Here is a 19,892-nt window from a genome sequence, read left to right as displayed (position 1 = left end):
GCGTCGCCGGCGCCGCGTCTCTAGGACAGGTCTCTGGGACTGAGGGTATGTTCAGACATATCCGAGTCAGACCTTCCAGACAACGGAAACTTGTCAGGAATCTGACGGTCAACTGTGTTTACACTTAAGTGTGAAATTGCTGTCAGTGTCACAGTTTTATCAGTCTATTCAGAACTTCGTTGGGGAAGCGTTAAACTATCGGATAACTTACTCGTACTCATAGTGTCAGTATGACTCCGAATACTTTATGTAGTGTATGATAGAATTATTTCCATCCCACACACACAGTACTGACTATGATATGTCTGAATGGACCATAACAGAATAATAATCGGAACAATATTTTAAGTAAACTATTATATGGTTTATTTCTTAAGTATAGCCTTAAATATTTTACAAACATATCTTATCAGGCTGACACATGCAAGTTTTCTCTGTAGTGTATATAACTACGTGTATCAATGTTATAGCAATGAAATTATAAATGTCATACATTGTAACTAATTTGCAATAATTTCATTGTAAATAATTTGATATTCTTATATGAAGTAAATAAATATTTGTTTTAATATCCATTATCGTTTTCAATCGCCACTTCCTGATCCTCAAAGTTCTGATTTGCAAATTTGTTCCTGTAGAGAATATAAAATGATATTTTTCACGCATCATTTACCCTCATACTTATGAGGTAAAGACGGTAAAATCTCAATTAATTTATAGTTCTTGATTTATTTACATCATCATAACAAATAAGTGTTTAAGATAAAAATCTTGTAAACTGTTTTAAAAAATAAATCATTTCATTCCAACTTACGCCCGGCGTAGTTCATAGTCGATCTAATCCAAAAAAATTACTTGACAGGTTGAATTTAGTCTCGCTATCCGTATCTACACGGAAAATTAGGAAACGGAACTTTTTGGATTAAATTGAATTATTAATTTTGGGCGTAAGTAAATAACAAGATACTAGAAATGTCATTTAGCACTTAAAGTATGGAAAAACATGAACCTACGCACGCGCTGGTATTCATTTTTTTTTTTTACCAGGGCTGTGTAGGTAACACTAGTTGTTTTAGAGCTTGGGAGGCAATGTAGTTTAAATCACAATAAAGTTGCAAAAACTGCTTTAAAAATTTGGGTCCTCTGAGTCACGTTCGCGGTGACAAGATGACGCGTACACGACATTTGTAGTTTCTTGTTATTAAGATTTTTATGGTATTATACCTACATGCAATCTACACTATATTAGTAGTTGTGGATAATGCACAAAGAATTATATACAGTAGGTACGTAGGTACAATAACTTTTATACTTAATTGACAATATTCGTTAGAGCAAAAAGGAGTACAATGACGTTTGCTCTATTGTGGATTATAATGAAGCACAGTACGCCCTTGTTGCTTCACTTTTAGATTGAAATACAACTTCTACTATCTTGCTCATAACATAGCTAAGCACTGGACGCAGCTATGACGACTGATGAAAGCTAAAATTTGTCGCTTTACGTTGAGATTTGATATAGGAACAAGAAGTGAATCATGCTATCTCGCTCATCATCATAACATAATATTATCGCTTAAAGTGGACGCAGCCTTGGTTCGTTCGCAACAACAAATTGCAAAGTGTGGTTAATAACGATTGGCTAAAATATTTTTTGCGTCCACAAAAAACAACATATTGTTATCGTTTTTCATAGTATAACTGTACTGAAGCTGGATTGCCTTAGAAAATAAATACTAAATAAATGTTAGTTATAATTTATTCATAAATAAAATATTGCATACATATTAAGCCATTCCTGCTAGATGCAATCAGTGCAAGTTTCATACACGCCTCCTCTCCTGCCAAAAATTAAAATAGTTTTAAGGTGCATATATAAATAATTTAACATGCAAAGTGAGTTAATTAAACATACTGGCAAAATCCTACATCCTATTTAAATAGCAAAAAAAAAATAAGAAAAGAAACATTACAAAAAATATAATTATAATGATATTATGTTATCCACGAAATTGAAGGCCATAAAAATTAACTTACATAGTAGCAGGATAGTTAACCAATAAGAAAAAGCGTAAGTTTGCAATTATTAAGGGCATGAAATAATTTTCCCGGGAAATACTTTCACTACACCTATGAGTTATAACTAAGGACTATAATCGGTCGAAAAATAAAATAAAAGGGTCACATATAATTTACTGCTGATAGCGTAAAATAACAAATTTAAGACTACTTTTAAAAAAAGAAAAAAAAAATTTCAAAACCCAATAATAATTGTAAAGTATACTTTTATTTTAGAAAGTGTGTGTCAATGAAAGCACTACACCGAGCCTCCAAGGTTATAAACCAACACCGATAAAGCACATCTGTGTATCTTTAGTTTTCATTATTTTGGTGTAAATATAGTGTTTTTATAATAACAGTGCAACAGTGTACCTACAATGTAATACTGTAAATAATAAAAAAAAAATGTAGACAGAAGTTGTAGAAGAACAGGCACCTACTCAGAATAGCTCCGTTAAGGCGCAGAATAACTTTTCTATAATCGGATTCGATAGCAGAAATGGTGTTTTAGGCCTTAATAGTAGAATCTTTTTTAATGGTTTTTTTGAAGAACTTACAGCGGGTTCTATAAAGCGCTCGTCTTGAGGTAATTCTCGTGTGGCGCACAGCTGCTTCCAGTATTCAACAGACAGCTTTGGTGTTCGCGGTAAGTTAGGATCCGTGATGTCGACTTTGTATAAACCGAAACGTTCTCTGTAAAAAAAAAATGGAATATCAATTTTGTATTTCATTTTATTGATCCAGTCCTCGTTGGTCTAATGGTTAGCATGTTTAACTATAGATCACGAGGGGCTGGGTTCGAAATTGTAGGCAAAAGATTTTTAGTCGGTGCCAGAGTAGGTATGTAAATCGGAGAGCATGCTCATTATCACTAACTTGTGACACTAGTCGTTAAGGCCAACCAACCGGCATTGAAACGGCGTGGTGGGTATATGCTCAAAAACTGTCTCTCCTATGAGAGATGACGCCTGTGCCCAGCAGTGGGACTTTAATAGACTGTGGACTATAATGATCCAGTTCTAATTTCATCACATTCATATTTTGGAAATAATACTTATAATATATTAAACATAGTTATCTGCTTGGGTGCCGCCTCCTAACAATCACTAGGGTTTTATCTTAACCTTGGAGACCTCTGTTCTAAATAATGATTTGTAGCTCTTTCCAAACCATTGTCGTAGGTGTTTGAGCCATGATATTTTTCGCGAATCATCAATATGCAGTATCAATAGTGCGGGTAACAACACTGAGCCTTGTGGAACGCTAGCATTATTGAAGTTTTGAGGATAAATCATCGTTTGCGATTTTAATGCTGCAACCCTTTAAGCAAGCTGGCAATACAATCGCAGTATTTCATGCAGATAGCTTTTAAAGAAGTGGCTCATGCCATACCCCATCAAAGGCCCTTGCGAAGTCCAATTTAACCATCTCCCACTTATTGGTGAGTGAGTTGAGACAAGAAGATCATCAACTATTGACCGTGGTGAAAGAAGCCATATTGACGATCGCTTATGAGCTTGTGCTCTTCTAGATATCTGATCAATTGGAAGTTAATAAATAATAGTTCCATCACCTTAGAAAAGAGCGGGTTACCTGCAATACGCCAGTAGTAAGTTGGCTAGATTGCAAAGCCTACTTAAGTAGTTGTTTATAACTGCTTCAAATTGTGAATACAAAATGGATCTGTTTATAAAATGTTGCATGTTCATAAAGAGCAGTTAATGTTCATAAAGTTCAGTTAAACAGTTTAGCAAGCTGTTAAACTGAACTGTCTCCTCGTTCGGTCGAAAATGTACTAGATTTACAACACATAGACAAACCTTGACATTTCAAACAAATTCGTAAGGTCTACCTAAAGTAAATTGTTTATTTTAGGATGGTATTTCATTCCAAACAACTTACGAAAATCCAGCTCGCCATTCAAAATTGTCCATAAGTGTCCACACTGTATAGCCGAGAATGTTGACACCATCATCGTAGATCACATTCAAAATTTCAGACAAGTAATCCTGTAATACAAATAACAAATAGAAAATGAAATGTCAGCGGATGTCATTCAGCATATAGGTACCTATATAAGTCCCGATTAAATACTTAACAAGTTTTTTAGGTGTTCTGTACCTACTTACATTGAAATACTTAATTCTTCCGTAATCTAACAGAGCTCCACGATCAGAGAATCCGTTTTCAGTTATGTAGATCGGTGGGTCGTTGTAGGAACTTTTGCACCAACGTAAAAAGTTTGCGAATCCAGTAGGCACCACCTACAAATAAATTATCGTATTCTTGCCAACGTATGTGTCTGTAAAAAAAGTATGATTTTCAGCAAAAACAGGGAAACCATTTTTTGCAGAAAATCATACATTTTTTTATGAAAACATACTGTTTCTTTTGCCAAATTATAATAAAAATTATAAATCAAAAATGAAGAAAAATAATTGAATCTTTGAAAAAAAAACCCCTGAACGATTTTGATCACAGGTATCTATCTCTAGAGAGATTTTTAATTTTTTTGTAAACAGAAGTGCACTCTCTATTCCCTTACAAATCCGATACGACCGATACGATCCGATAATCCGAAACAGATAAGATGCAGGAGCGACACCTTAATATGCTCTCCGAGGCACAGAGTGTTAATCGCCAATTTCGAAACTCCGATCAGGTGCTAAGATTTCCTTGATAGAAAAAACCAATTCTATTTAAAGGCCCGACCCGGGGATTCAATCCAGGACCTCGTGATCTGCAGCTTGACATGCTCACCACCAGACGAACGAGGCATTAAAAAATATATAAAAAGTAAAAATTACTCGAAGCCATTCAGACGCCGAATCACTGCCAACTTTCAAACTCGTTACAGCTCCGATATCTTTCAGCCAAGAAGGTGATTTGGCAAGGGTATCCACACCGGCTCCCGTAATCAAGTGTGTGGTGTAGTGGTTGATACCCAGAAAGTCAGAAGTTCCTCTAATGCGCTGGATCCAGTAATCGTCAAATTGTTCTAAACGTGGTTTAGGCAAACCCTCTTCTTTGCTTTGCTGAGCCACATTCTCCACCATGGCAGTAGGATATCCACCTTCTGCGGTAAATATTGGGTGTGCGAACCATCCAAACTAAAACAGAATTAATCTTTTTAAAATTAAGTAAATAATAAATTTAACATTGGGTAACTTTTACTTTTATGTGTTGTACGAAAATCTTTAAAACTTACTTTAAACTGGTTCGCTACTTCAGCCAGAGCAACTTGTTCAGCATTTTCAGGATCATTTGGCTCATACCATATAGAGTTGATTGAGATCATGATTCTTCCATTCTGTTTTGGTCTATAGGTCTCATTGTACAAGTGATAAGATTCCGCATGCGCCTTAAGAAGTGTTTCACTGCATAAATAGTTTCCGACACCATGACTGTCAATTGCAGGAGCTTTTTTATCGTCACCATAAGCGTCCTCGCAAATTTCATATGGTTCGTTGAATGTAATCCAGGATTTTATCCTATCACCAAACTCTCTAAAGCACAAGTCGGCGTAATCGCGGAAGTAGTCAATCATTTTCGGATTAGCCCACCCACCCAGATCTTGAAGTGTCTGTGGCAAATCCCAGTGGAACAAGGTTACCTGGACAAAATAATGAAAATGTAAATCATCTCATCATACAAAAAAATCTTGAAAAAACAACAGATATAAATGACTAAAGAATAAATTTTGTGTTAACACATGTAGAAGTATTGAAATATTATAATATCAACACGGTTTAATCACAGCAATCACCTATTTAATTAAATTTTTATTCAAGATATGATTTGGACATTAAATTGATGATCTTAACTTAACATAGTCACTTATTTAATGGTCTGTATTACCATCCATCAATTACTTTTATTGTATAAAAATAAATAATCAACGTCCAAATTTTTTATACTATTGTTTTATGGAAATTTGTTTACCAGTGGCTCAATATTTTTCTCGGCTAAAGCATCGAGAAGATCATTGTAGTAGCGGATCCCGTCAGGGTTCACGAAGTCGACACGTCCTGTGGGAAGAATTCTTGCCCAGGATAGAGAAAATCTATAGAAGTCCACGCCTATGTAAGCCAGTGCATCAACATCTTCCTGGTATCTATTGTAGGAGTCACACGCGACATCTCCGTTGGTGCCATCAGCAATCATCCATGGTCGACTATGGGAGAGCCGGTCCCATACATTTTCAGATTTGCCTGCGATCAGAACATATTTTTGTGGGAAACTTAGCCTGTTTGAAACGGAACCGGTTATAATTAATTTGGTATAAATGTATACCTAATCATATGTTTTTCACTTAGGTATTGAATTATATAAAAGAGCTATTCCAATTAAAAGGTCATAAAAAATAAATTGTAACATTTTTGCATTTTAATCAATTAAAACTTTCCGCGTTTTCAAGAGCTATGGTGTATAAAGACGGAACACAGTAGTATTGAAAGGTGTCTATTATATTACTATAACTCACAGTGGATAGGGTACTTTTTATTCCCATAAATTTACTTACATTTCAAATTTGTGAGTTTGTCGGTTTATCCTTTTACGCCAAGATAGCTTTAAGATGGCAGATTTTTACGAAAATATCTTTATTATTTTTAGCCTATGTGTTATTCTGTAAAAGTTTTATTAAAATACGTTGAAAAGTTTTACGACAAAGAGTTCAAATACCTATACTACATGCATCCATCCGTACAAACTTTCGCATTTATAATATTAGTAAGATTTACTTTGGAACACAGTTGTCAAAGATATGTGATAAACATTGGATTGACATAAATCCTCTCGAGAGTAAGATAAGATTTAAAAGTAAAACGTTTTTCTTACCGCTTACATTCCACGCGCCCTCTATCTGATGGGCTGCTGTGGCGACCCCGAATGTAAAACCCTCAGGGAACTTCGTGTATTGTGCAAGCCCCCTTGAAAACATAAAACTTATTATTTCTCCGAAGAGTTGTTCGTATCCAGGTTGACTTATCAAAGCGAGGTCCTGTGGTTAACTTGGTTAACATAAAATCGTCGTCAGTTTATCCGTCATGTTGTCCAGAAAAATATACTCATAGACATATATATTTAGAAAAAACAGTACCTAATAAGTTAAATTGGTATTCAGAATATAAGTAGGTGCCTTTATAGCTAGGAATCGATACTTAATATACTTAATTACCACTATTAGCTTATGTTCGAGTTCTAAAATTTCTGCTTATACCTACCTACTTAACTATAAATAATTTATCAAACAATAGATATATTTAACCTTCAACTATAGGTAGGTATCTATTTCTAATTACCTTGTTATTGGAGCTAAGACCGTACACAAATCTCTAAACCAAACTTAAGTTAGAATACTAAATTTAGGCGGTCTCTTTCATTGCCATGCTAATGTGGCGCGTTATCAAATTGTAGCATTTAAAGTCTGAACACGGAAAACCTCGCCATATTGCGGATGAAATTGGATATATTTTTTTATATACAATTACTCTGTCAAAATATTTATTACTATGCAAATGAGGCGCCCCAGATTTTTTATGTTCCTGGTCAGACTTTACGTTAGGTAATTTTTTTTATCGAATTTAGCGTCTAACTACGACGAGGTACCTTTTTATTGTCACACATAAAGGAGACTAAAAAAGAAAGCCCCCCATACAGCCCTGCAGCTTTGTTGCTTTGCGTCTTCGCGTCTCGTTACAAGTCTGTAAACTTTGTTAGTCGCATAATCAGTTACCTCAAGGTAACGCTACCAGGTAACTGAGGTCGTAGTGCAAACATTCGTGTTGCCTGTGAGTCTCGGACATACAGCCGATACATACAGCCGATATTGGCAACATATAAATGGGAGGCAAGCGCAAAAAGCTGTCGATAGCAAGCCTCCGACCTTTTTCGGCAGCCTGAATCGGCTTTGGTTTGTAGACTGTTTTATGTGTGAGATTAAAAAGGTAAATCTTATGTATTACATTAGTCGTATTTAGATGCTACATGTTCTATAAAGAAAAGTAACATATAATACTCGGTTAGGAATCTTTAAGCGCCAGATTTTTAGAAGTGAGACTAAATAACGACGAAAGACAGGACGAAAATGGTGCCTAAGTACGCGTATTTAAATGTTACATATTCGATAAAGAAACCAACTTAAGTAAATGCTACAATTTGATAATTCGTTACCTTTCGTGAAACATAGTATCGTCTAACCTCTAATATTACGTAAAGTTTTAGGTAAAAAGTTAAGATCTTGGCCGTTACATAAGTTGTATAATAACAACGTAACGTCGAAGTAACGTACGTCCGCCAAAGTGACATTTACGTATAGGTTTACGTCAATTTTATGTTTGTTTCTGAGATGGGTTTAATTGACTCGATTTAAATGACACTAAAGAAGACTTGCCACGCCGAGCAAAATCGGCGTGGCAAGTCTTCAAAGGTTAATATTCAACCTCCCAATGCTACAAACATGAATTCCCGTTATTCAAAATATGTTGTAGGTTTCCGTTCGATCGATTGATTTCAATAGTGACCAATTGGCTATTAAACGATGTTATGTGTATGTGCTATATACAAACATGCACTTACGAATGGGCGACTGCTAACAGGGCGATAATAATGGCGGTCGCCATAATGTCGTCTGGCAGTTACGACTCAGCACGCTGTACTGCAAGAATGCCGCTAGGCAACGCTTCTCTTTTTAACTTGCTGCCAGTTACTGTTATCTCAAGTGTTATGCTAAAATTGACAATATCTTATGATAAAATTGGAAAATGTTACAAATAAGTGTATCTTATGTATTATATCACCACACAGGTAGGTTTTGCATTTTAGTTAACGTTAGTTATTTTGTAGCGTATCTATAGTTAAGGAACAGTTCTTTGAATTTGCATATCAGTGTTTTTCAGGCACGTATGTTTGTTAATCCAATTTTATCTATGTTTACTCATACAATAATATTTCAATGATAGCAGTATCTACCTAAGTTAAAATTTTTGTCCATTTTGAAAACAGCGGAACTGATTTTGATGAAACTTTCACAGGTAAAAAGTTTCAATGTTCAAGGAGCAAGGAGGTTTTGATAATCTTGATGAACGATGTCCTGTAAGATAATAATACCTATAAACCGCGAAAAATAAGAACAAAACTACGCACGCAATAACTTCTAGTCTTTATTAACAATAGTGTTGCCCAAATGCAAGAACAAGACGAGACTTAGCCAGTCTTGGTCTTGGTCTTGCGCCAATACACCTGGTCTTGGTCTTGGTTTTGTTCTTGCGCTCCCAGTCTTGGTCTTGGTCTTGGTCTTGCAGCAAGAGTCTTGCAAGTCTTGCAATTACCTATTAGTCTATTACTATTTATTAAAGTTTACTTTAAATCTTAGAAAAACGTATTAGAATTGGAACATTGTGAGCTTGAATTAACATAGCCATAGTAAAGATCAAGCAGATTAATAAATAACTGAAGATTTGATAAGAAATTCGAAAAATCAACTGACCTATATGTCGTTTTCCATGGAAGTAACTGTTTCTTAATAAACATTTATGATTTATAAGCTTACATTTGCTAAAACATGTAAAAAAACAAATTAATTACAATAACTTGACTGTATTTTATCTGAAGAACAATACTTATCTGTCTAGAAAGAGATTGAACCCTCAACTTATAAGAAATTTAATAAAAGAGTTTTACGATTTATCATTTATTTGAATAAAAAATAAAATACAACACAAATCAACAGCTTTATCATTAGGTTATGATACTTTATATCAATTCTTTTGACCAAGAATTAATACAAAGTAACCAACTGGCTGACTCATCACTTAACCTATTTCTATGTTTTCTAATTACTAATGATGCTTTAGAAAATAACCTCTCAGCAGGTACTGAAGTTGCAGGTATTGAGAGAAAATCACGGGCCATTTTCGATAAAATCGGATACTCTGTCTCATGCGTCCTCCGCCAATCTAAAATGTCTTCCGAGCTGGCAGTTCTTGGTTTTCTCAGGTACTCCTCCAACTCGTCTATCACTAAGCCTTGAAGACAAGATCCAGATGACGTCGAGGGACATTCATAGAGTTTATCAAAGTCTATTACGTCTTCATCTTCATCACATACTTTATTGTCTTTTTCTGGTAATTCCAGAGATTTGTTCAGTGAGTGTAGACTTTTATATTCTTCATAAAGTTCATTGAACTTGCGCAGACTTTCTGTTTTAAGTTGCTTCCCCCACATTGTCAGGTCAAAAGTCTGAGCCTTATGCCTTGGGTCTAAAATTAAAGAAGTACAATTAATCCAGTTGCTCTTCTTGTAATGTTTAAGCATTTTGTCTCGAGCTGCTTGGAAAGCTAGAATGAGCCTTTCATCCACTTCAGATCGATTAGGTTTCTCATCTAACTGTTTTACCATGGATTCAATTTTATCTAGCAAGAGATTAAATGATACAATGACTAGCGGTAACGTAACATATTTGTCTCCACCAAGTTTTGTACTTAAAAGTTTAAAGTTTATAAGAAATTTATGTAATTTTTCGAGTACCTGCCATTCATTAGCTGTGATTTGAAAATCATTCAATTCGGTGACAGAACTGCACAATATGTCAATGCCCGCTCTCACTTTTAAACCAAATCCAATCATATCATGTGTGGAATTCCATCTCGTTGGACAGTCAAGAATGGCATTTAGATTTGATGGCACGCCAGCTGCTTCACAAGCAGACTGAAACTTCTTCTTCACTATCTCACTTCTTTTTATTTTACTGGAAATACTGCGTAACTTTGTTACAGATGTACGCGAGTCAGCAATATTTGGTGCAGATTCTTCATCTTCCTCATCCTCAGTTTCGTCTGCATAGTCTTCGTACTGCTGATCTTGCGCGTTAGTGTCAGACTCACAGTGTAATGCTAAGGTCTTTAATAAATCTTGTACACCAAGGTTTAAAATGTGAGCAAAGCACCGGAAATGTTGATTGTCTGAATCAAAGTGTGGCGGCAGCTGTTTGCCCAGTTCATACATAAATTTGGTATTTGCAGTTGCGTTGTCGACCGTGATACCTTGTATTTTATCAATTATGCCATATTCCAATAAACATTCATGGAAAATCGTTGCAATATCTTCCCCAGTATGTCGACCGCGTGATGGTATAAAATCAAGAACTACAGATCGATACTTCCATTCGTTGTCTATATAATGAATAGTAACCCCGTAGTAACTCCTACCAGCAATTGACGTCCACCCATCAATGGTAAACGACATTTTAGATGATAATGGTTGAAGTCGTTCCTTGAGATTCAATTGGAGCTCTTCAAATCGCTCTTTGACTTTCCTTCTAAGTGTAGACCTTTTAGGAAACACCATATTAGGGCAAATACGTCGAAAATATACTTGTGTAGCTTCGTCATCGAAAAATGAGAAGGGAAGATATTTTTTCACCACCCAATCAACTGTAGCTGTCGTGATGTTGTCACTGCTGTTTTCCGACTGAAACAAAACAATAAATCTTGTGTTATTATTTAAAACATACTAGGTTTGAGCGTATAAGAGGAGGAGGTTTGTTGTTGTTAAATCGAGAAAATCGTTAAATTGATATTTGTTATATTAAGGTTGCACTGTACTGTAATTTACCAAAATAAAGTACTTAGTTGTTACTGGCCGATTAAATGAAAATATGGGTGTTTATAAAAAATATTTAAGACGATAATTACATACTTAATATGTCGCACCCCTAGATGAAAACACCACTAACTCAAAAATACTTACGTAAGTTAATGGCGTTTTTGAAAGTATCGCATGAATAGCTACGCGGAGTTAAAATTCTTTTAACTGTTAAAAAAATATTCTTACCTGTCCACTTCTTCCAGCGGTTACTAAAAAGCTTGTGATATCTCCACTTAATTTTGGTTTAACAGGAAGAAATATTTCTGATTCCTTTTTGTGGAAAGACATTAGATGTTTCCTTAAGCCTGAAGTGTTTCTGTTTTTCATTTTTATTTCAATCTTTTTATGTTGGCACAATTTACACAAGGCAGTTTGGGATGCATGAATTATTTCGAAAAACTCCTCAAATTTGCTTTTGGGTCTTTTAGATCTGTGACTCAAACTCTCGTTACTCGGACTAGAATAATTTGAATCTTCGTCACTCATATTAAATTGTACACGTGATACGTTTTTAGAAAACAACGAGAATTAGTAAAAACAATTATTAAGTTAGAATCGAAGCACAGCTCAATTGGAAATGACTGGAATTAAAATAATTCCTTCATTTATAGTACGTTTCCTTGCTTTTTACCGCGCCGCCTCGCCACGTGCCGGCTCTATGAAAAGGATGCCGCCGCAAATCGAACGATGCCGCGTGCGGCGTACAAACACACACTAAATATTACCTACTTGTACAGACGCGACCCGTGAATAAAATATATGTAAAGAATTAGTGCCAATCACTATTCTTTACATATAAGTGAATGTTTTGGCGTGCATCTATACTAATATTATAAAGCTGAAGAGTTCGTTTGTATGTTTGATGACAGAAGTTTTAAAATAAATAAATAAATCCTGAACGTCACTATACCTCCAAAGTTACTATTCCTCGTGGACGAAGTCGCGGGCACAGCTAGTAAATACTTACTCTCATCATCTCTCTCAGAGATATTCGAACACTTTTTTGCTATTTTTTCTTGTAAAAACTTAAGAAATATAATGACTAAATGTACAATAATAGTACCTAAGTAATTAGTTTAAAACCATATAAGTAATCAATATTATAATTACTTACTAGAATGAATTATTATGACATCTACTACCTATCCTCACCATTTTATCCTAATCATAATACTACTTGCGTGATCAGTATAATGTATTCATTTTCATTCTAAGCACTCTGAAACTTATTTATTCTTTGGAACACCTGTAGGTACTCTTTAAATTCGAAATTATTTTGCATGAATAGTGTCAAATGTTATGATTTCGGCGCGGCGGCAACGATTGTTTTAGATTTCAAAAGAAGCCGCCGGCGCGTGTATCATAACCATGTACTTCCGAAAAGCGGCAAATTTCTTTGAGAAGTAAGTACAAAACCTTTGATGCCGCATTATCAAAGTGCCGATGGTTAAAACATAACTATGCATGCACTCAGTTTGATTTTAATAGATATTTTTTTATTCGCTATGTTTATGGTATTAGTCGTAATGCGCATAGGTCCAGTTTTTCATATTCTTTGATATAGTTTTTTGCGTCTCATAGAATTCCTAAGCGTACCTACCTACCTATACACCGAACTGTTACACCTAACTACTCCGTGAAATAGCGCTAAGTCCTAGCTGCAAGACGCAAGAGTCTTGCAGGCTATGTCTTGTTCTTGCTCAAGTCTTGCACGGTCAGTCTTGGTCTTGGTCTTGCTAAAATACGCGGTCTTGTTCTTGGTCTTGGTCTTGCAAAAACGCAAGAACAAGACCAAGACTGCAAGACCAAGACTGAATTTGGGCAACACTAATTAACAAGTTCTACCCAGCAACTTACACAATATATAAGTATACAACGTGTAACAGTATTACGATATTGAAGGATTCCCCGGTTAAAATATTAAATCAAAAGAAGCATATTTATTTTGGCATCCAAACGAATTCAAAATATTCTAAGTGTTTACTTATGACGACCCTATTGAAGATCAAAAGACCGACACGCGCATTGACAGGAGTCAAATGATTATAATTTTGCATGTGTTGTTGGGGTTTTATTTGATTTCTTGCAGTGAAAACTGTGGCAGTGGTTTACTCAAAAACTATTAGTTTTTCAGTTTCACAGATAAGTCTCAGAGACAGTATATAATGTACCTCTAAAGCCTGAGAAGTATTATTTCAATTTTTATTTACACGATGTTTATAAATGGTTAGTTGGTAAGGAGATATTAAGAAAAATGCATAAAAGTTAGCAATAATACACGATTTCTATAATTTATCATATAAAAACTGAGAAATAGGGAGATACTTAGAAGAACCAGAATTAACCAATGAGTCGCGAATCGAATGGGCGGGCACATAGCTCGGAGAACCGATGGACGTTAGGTGCCACCCTAAGGTGCTAAAGTCCGCCACGAGGTAGACAGGCGACATAAGACGAGTCTCAGAGAGTAGCTGGAACCAAGCGGCTCAAACCGCAGCGTGTGGAAATCCCCTCTAAAGATCCAGCTTTAGACATCCTATGGTTGAAATTCCGTATCTATGTGTAAACTATTTGAATATTAGCTTTCATAGTAAAAACCACATACAAAACATTCTTCATATTTTTATCTTTACTCACATGAGTTATTGCACATGAGTTATATCTTGTAAACTAGTAATTTATAATTTTTCCTGTATTTTATGTTGTGTGCGATAAAGTGTATTTATTCATTAATTCATTAGTTGCAATGTTATTAAGTGCGTCCAATGTGGTCGAACCGTGCAGCTACCGTCATCTTCATTACCGATTAAGAAGAATATGCATATTAGTAAATATATTATGTGCCGTGTGGTGATACTTGTCATCACCCTTCCTCTTCCCGCGGCTGTTATACGAGACGACTTAGTAAATATAACAGAGAATGAGCAGCAGGGTCTTTTGTGCTTTTGGGTTTTCCCATCTACTGCGATCACCAGACCGTAATGATACACAGCGTAATGATAACGGGCAAACCTTCTCATCATCATCATCAAATCAACCCATTATTAGCCCACTACAGGGACAGGTCTCCTCCCACGTGTGAAAAGGGTTAAAGGCCATCGTCCACCACGCTGGCCCAATTCAGCAGGGTGATTACGTATTACACTGCTGTCAAACGTCACTTTTCCATACAATTAATAAACAAAAGGGACGTTTGACAGCAGTGATTGCAAGATTTACGCCTGTCGCATTGCTGTCGCGAGATACGTACCGTTCGTACCTTGCGGATTGGACTCCACACACCTTTGAGAACATTATGGAGAACTCTCAGGTTTGCAGGTTTCCTCACGATGTTTTCCTTCACCAATGAGGCAAGTGATAATTTAGTTCCTTAAAACGCTTAGAAAAGTTAGAGGTGCGTGCTGGGATTCGAACTCGACCCCCGAAAGTCGAAGTCGAACCCTACCACCCTACCCACTGGGCTGTCACCGCTTAGGCTCAAACCCTCTACTAAGTTGGAAAAGGTGTTTAGTCCAGCAGTGTTCTGTTATAGGCTATTAATGAAGATGATATATATATCGAAGTATAAAAACCTATTCTTTAAAAACCAGACTCTTAACGATTTATCTTTCCTCTCATTATCAATGATATCTGACGTTTATAGTGTTTCCAAGGTTTTATTCGTAAGGAACTACAATAAGAGTTCTGTAACTATGTACCTGTTTATCAATAGGATGATATTTTATGCCAAGGTTAACTGTTTATGTACCTACCTAAGTTTTCCTTCTTATGAGTTTAGAATTCTTAAAAATGTTTTATTTAATCTTTCCTTATTGTTAATTAGGTATAAGGACTTTTATTTGCTAAGGTATTAGTGATGCCAATAAAGGAAACATCGTACCATACACCAAATCACAAGTTTTTATTGTGTTCTGATTTCTCACTTTAGAGTTGGTTTTCACAAAGACGCATTGAAACAATTAGGTAGGTACACATTTGTTTTTATTGTTTCGCACTCAGTTGTCCTCTGGCATGGTGTCTTGAGACCTTCTTTGTGCAACTTTTGCTCTGAATAGGTGCCAGCTCACGATTGTCGTTATATAGATATGCTATTTTGTTTTTTTCTTTCTCCTTTTAACTTCACCTTCTCCTTATGAGTGAGTGGCGCTGTCTTCAGTAGCCCCGAGTGCTCCGTCAAATGTTATGTATATATGTAGGTAGGTACTTATTATTTTAGTCTGTAGGTACATTCCCAAGTATAAAAGTATATACGCAGTATTATAATGTACCTTATACATAAACGACAATGGTATTGGCTGTGCGTGACTTGACTGTTGGTTAGGTGTAACAATTTTATTTCTTACATGCCTATTATAGAAAAAATTAAAAAGGTCACAGGACATACAATTAGATGTACGAACACAGAAAGGTGGACTGATAAGCATTAATCAGAATTAATCTTTGGCCACGACTTAGACGTAGGTCAAATATAAGCTTAACGGTTCATTCCAAGAATAGGACTGGCAGAAGGTCTACAATAGACGAGGCACTTGTCATACCTTACGTCGCGTCACTCGGACGTGATTTTCAGCCAAAATCTTGGACATGGGTGCAGATTAATCTTAGTCGTGCCACGAGACCCAAAGCCACTCTAAGCAAGGCATCATCATCATCATCATCAACAGCCATTGTGCGTCCACTGCTGGACATAGGCCTCTTTCAATAAGCGCCAACTTTTCCTATTTTGGGCTTTCCTCATCCAGGGCTGCCACTTTTCGGAGGTCGTCGCTCCATCTAGTTTTGGGGCGTACGACACTCCGCTTACCGACAATCGGTCTCCACTCGAGGACCTTTCGACTCCAACGTCCATCGGTCCTCCGATAAACGTGACCAGCCCACTACCACTTCAGTATGCTAACAAGAAAGGCTATGTCAGTTACTTTAGTTCTCTGGCGAATCACTTCGTTACGGATCTTATCCCTCAAAGAAATACCAAGCATAGCTCTTTCCATAGCACGCTGAGCGACTTGAAGTTTGTGAATTAGCCTCGCTGTCAGTGTCCACGTTTCGGCACCGTAAGTCATGACCGGCAGGACGCACTGATCGAAAACTTTTGTCTTCAGGCATTGCGGTATGGGTGACGGAAAGACTCGGCGGAGTTTGCCGAACGCTCCCCAGCCCAGCTGTATTCTTCTATCGATTTCCTTCTCGAACCTGTTTCTATCCAACTGAACGATTTGTCCAAGATATGTATATTCGTTAACAGTTTCGAACTTCTATGAGCCGTATGCAATAAAAACTTGATCTATCTATAGTCATATTGTAAGTAACAACATAAAATAAATATTGTGATATGCATAACATAACTTACTAAAATACTAAGCCTCATCAAGCAATCCTTGCATGACGCACAGGTAGTCCACAGAAGTAGCAAGCGAGTGTGCGAGAAGTATACCACGGGTAAGTACATCTCTCACTTTCCACATGTCGACGGGATTGCACGGCTGAGTGGTGAAGGAGATCACGCGTCGGAATATGTTGATCGGCTGAAAGCGCCAGGGCTGGTCGCACCACCAACTGTAATTTAATAGTCTGACCCCTCGCTATACGCTCGCATTCGCAGAGACATTTTCGAGTATCGAAAGATATCGATTGTGGTAACAGCGTAAAATGAACCTTATACCGTTGCGTTAAAGCTCAAATTTATTCAGGTAGCTCTCTGGGCAAAGCTTAATTCAAAAGTTGAATTAGTTAAACTTTTACGTCATAGCGATTCGATACTCTATAGATTGTGAGCGTACAAAATTTAATCTAGGGGTACTTGTATATGTCGCAGTATTCGAGGTTTTTTGCCTAACTGATTATGCCGCTCTCGTCGCACAACCTGATACTTGGTAGGTTAGGTTGGGTTAGACCCCATTAAAAAACGTACATCTATTCTTACACAAAAAAAAATCTACTGAATTGAAAACGAATAATTTACGCTGCAAAGAAATAATGACAAAAAAGTTGTTTGAATCATTTGAAGCAAGGGATTTTTTCAGTATTTTTTACCAACAATTATCCACTAAGAAGAACCTGCAAAAAAAGTATATAATTTACTTTGTACTTTTTTTGCGAGGCCTTAATCATCTTTACAATAATTATTTTTAAATTTTAATAAAATAAATATAAGAAATAACAATAGTTGTAATCTTAACTATGAAGATTTTAGCTTAAATTTTTATGATGAATAAATATATTATGAATAGGCTTATAGGGCTGTATGGTCAATGATCTTTGCATGTTTTCAAAAGGAAATGAGGGGCTGCTCCGATTGTTCTCCGTATTATTTTTTTTTAAAAGAGAACGATCGGAACAAAGGCGCTTAGAGAACGCCAATTTTCCGAACATGGGATATGAAAAATATTAGAACGTGAAAAGTTTTGAATTAGCGAGTATTCCAAGTTAACCACATCACCAATCCAGCTAATGAGTTGCATTTACCTTAAAAATAGACCCTCGCAGGTTATATAAGTGATAGCAGCGACGAAAATAGGATACAGCAGCGGCATTATGGCGATAAGGCAGAGGAGCAGCGTGCCGATGAGTTTGAGGAAGGTCGGGAATGGAGCTCCGTAGCGCCAAAGGGAGTGAATGTCTTTGGCGAATTCTAGGAGTAGCAGGCGGGCCCTGCCTATTCGACTGGCTGTACGTATCTGTTTAACATTAAAACTTGGTGTTATTTTTATATAAAATATGTTTAGTTTTCATTATCATCCGAGTAACCGATTGCCGTCTACTACTGGACATAGGTATTTTGTATGCAGTTCCAAAATCCACGATCCAAGGGCTCCAGTCCACCTCGTTGGGGGACGAACATCGCTGCGTTTGCCGGTGCAGAGTCGCCATCCCAGCACCTTAGGATCCCAACATCCATCGGTTCTACGAGCTATGTCCCGCCCATTGCCACTTCAGCTTCGCGACTCGCTGAGCCATATCGTTAACTCTAGTTATTTTTCTTAGGATTTTATCACGTAGAGATACTTCTAGCATAGCTTTTTACATCTCCCGCTGACTTGGTGCCCATAGTAAGCGACCACGTTTCAGATCCGTAAGTCATCGCTGGCTATAGGCACTGTTCGGAAACTTTGGTCTGCAGGCACTGATACAACAACGCAACTTGTTCACATCCCTCAAAATCCCTCGTTGAAGCTAATTATTTTACCTCTAATGTTCTAAAGGGTATACCATAAAATGGGAAAATGAGAAAAAGTTTGTGAGTTAACAACATTCCGCGGGTGTAAAGTGTGATGTGCGCGGGGCGTTTTCACTATTTTTAGACACAATACACTACATACAATAATGGCTGATTGAGAATTCAGTATGTTCTTAATTCTGTGGTTGGCTGTTAGCTTCGTTAACTCTCTTTGATTTTGTCTATTTGATATGAACTTACTTGCTGCATGAATACTTTGTTAGTCCTGCGATACGGTTTCATTTCGATCGTTTAAAATCTTCTACTTATCATGAGTTTAGAAAGCACATTTTTATGCTTTATTTTTTGAAAAAAATATGTTTATTTACTTGACATTTTAACAAAGACAATTATAACCATAGTACTCAGAGGATAGGTACATAAAACTACGGCATTGTATATGTGTGACAGACACTGACCTCTACCATACCAATTAGTACCTACCTATAAAAGAGATCGGTGGTCATAGGATAATCGGACAGATCGAATATTTGCAAAAAAAAGATCTCAAATTTATTGCAAAAGATTGGATGTTTGGATTCTAAGACAGTTTTTCCCAAGTGATGAAATTATTACTTATAATACTAGTAAAAAAATAAATTACTTATTTCCTCGAAAACAAAGCGATCGCAGCGGTCCACCACTTTTGTCCACACTCGTGGAATGGGTCACTACAATAGACTGCTACGACTCGTTTAAACGGGATGTGGCATCACAGAAAGCTCCTGCAAGTAGAATATCCCAGTAACGTATGCAAAAAGAAGCCAGAAGCTTGCGCCTGTAGCTTTGTAGAGGTAGCACGACTGACGCAAGTATCCTACTCGCAATTGGAAACAGGCGCCATATTGCATGCATTCTCAGAAAACATCTTCGATTTAAATAAATGTCGTTTAAAAATTACCTAACTTATTTAGGTACTTACTTAAATTTTCAATTCCAATATGTACCTGTGAACTTGATTCAGTAG

The 19,892-nt window shown here is 36.5% G+C and overlaps 1 protein-coding gene across 2 annotated transcripts; it reads right to left on the bottom strand.

Moving 5' to 3' along the window:
- Positions 1–1,745: 1,745 nt before the first annotated feature.
- Positions 1,746–19,177, bottom strand: LOC120631209 (myrosinase 1-like). Of its 2 annotated transcripts, XM_039900691.1 has the most exons (10): positions 19,127–19,177; positions 18,175–18,386; positions 6,901–6,992; positions 6,004–6,272; positions 5,270–5,674; positions 4,869–5,171; positions 4,191–4,325; positions 3,964–4,070; positions 2,619–2,754; positions 1,746–1,841 (listed from the first exon to the last, which is right to left on the bottom strand). In XM_039900691.1, the coding sequence occupies exons 1-10, from the start codon at positions 19,166–19,168 to the stop codon at positions 1,824–1,826; spliced, it is 1,719 nt and encodes a 572-aa protein (XP_039756625.1). In that variant the 5' UTR covers positions 19,169–19,177; the 3' UTR covers positions 1,746–1,823. The 2 variants fall into 2 exon arrangements, with proteins under 2 accessions (XP_039756625.1, XP_039756631.1); XM_039900697.1 differs by lacking the exons at positions 18,175–18,386; positions 19,127–19,177 and adding an exon at positions 8,641–8,740.
- Positions 19,178–19,892: the final 715 nt, after the last annotated feature.

The sequence above is a fragment of the Pararge aegeria genome, chromosome 2 (assembly GCF_905163445.1).
Source record: "Pararge aegeria chromosome 2, ilParAegt1.1, whole genome shotgun sequence".
Classification (NCBI taxonomy): Eukaryota; Metazoa; Arthropoda; class Insecta; order Lepidoptera; family Nymphalidae; genus Pararge; species Pararge aegeria.
This window is presented reverse-complemented; position numbering and strand designations above follow the sequence as displayed.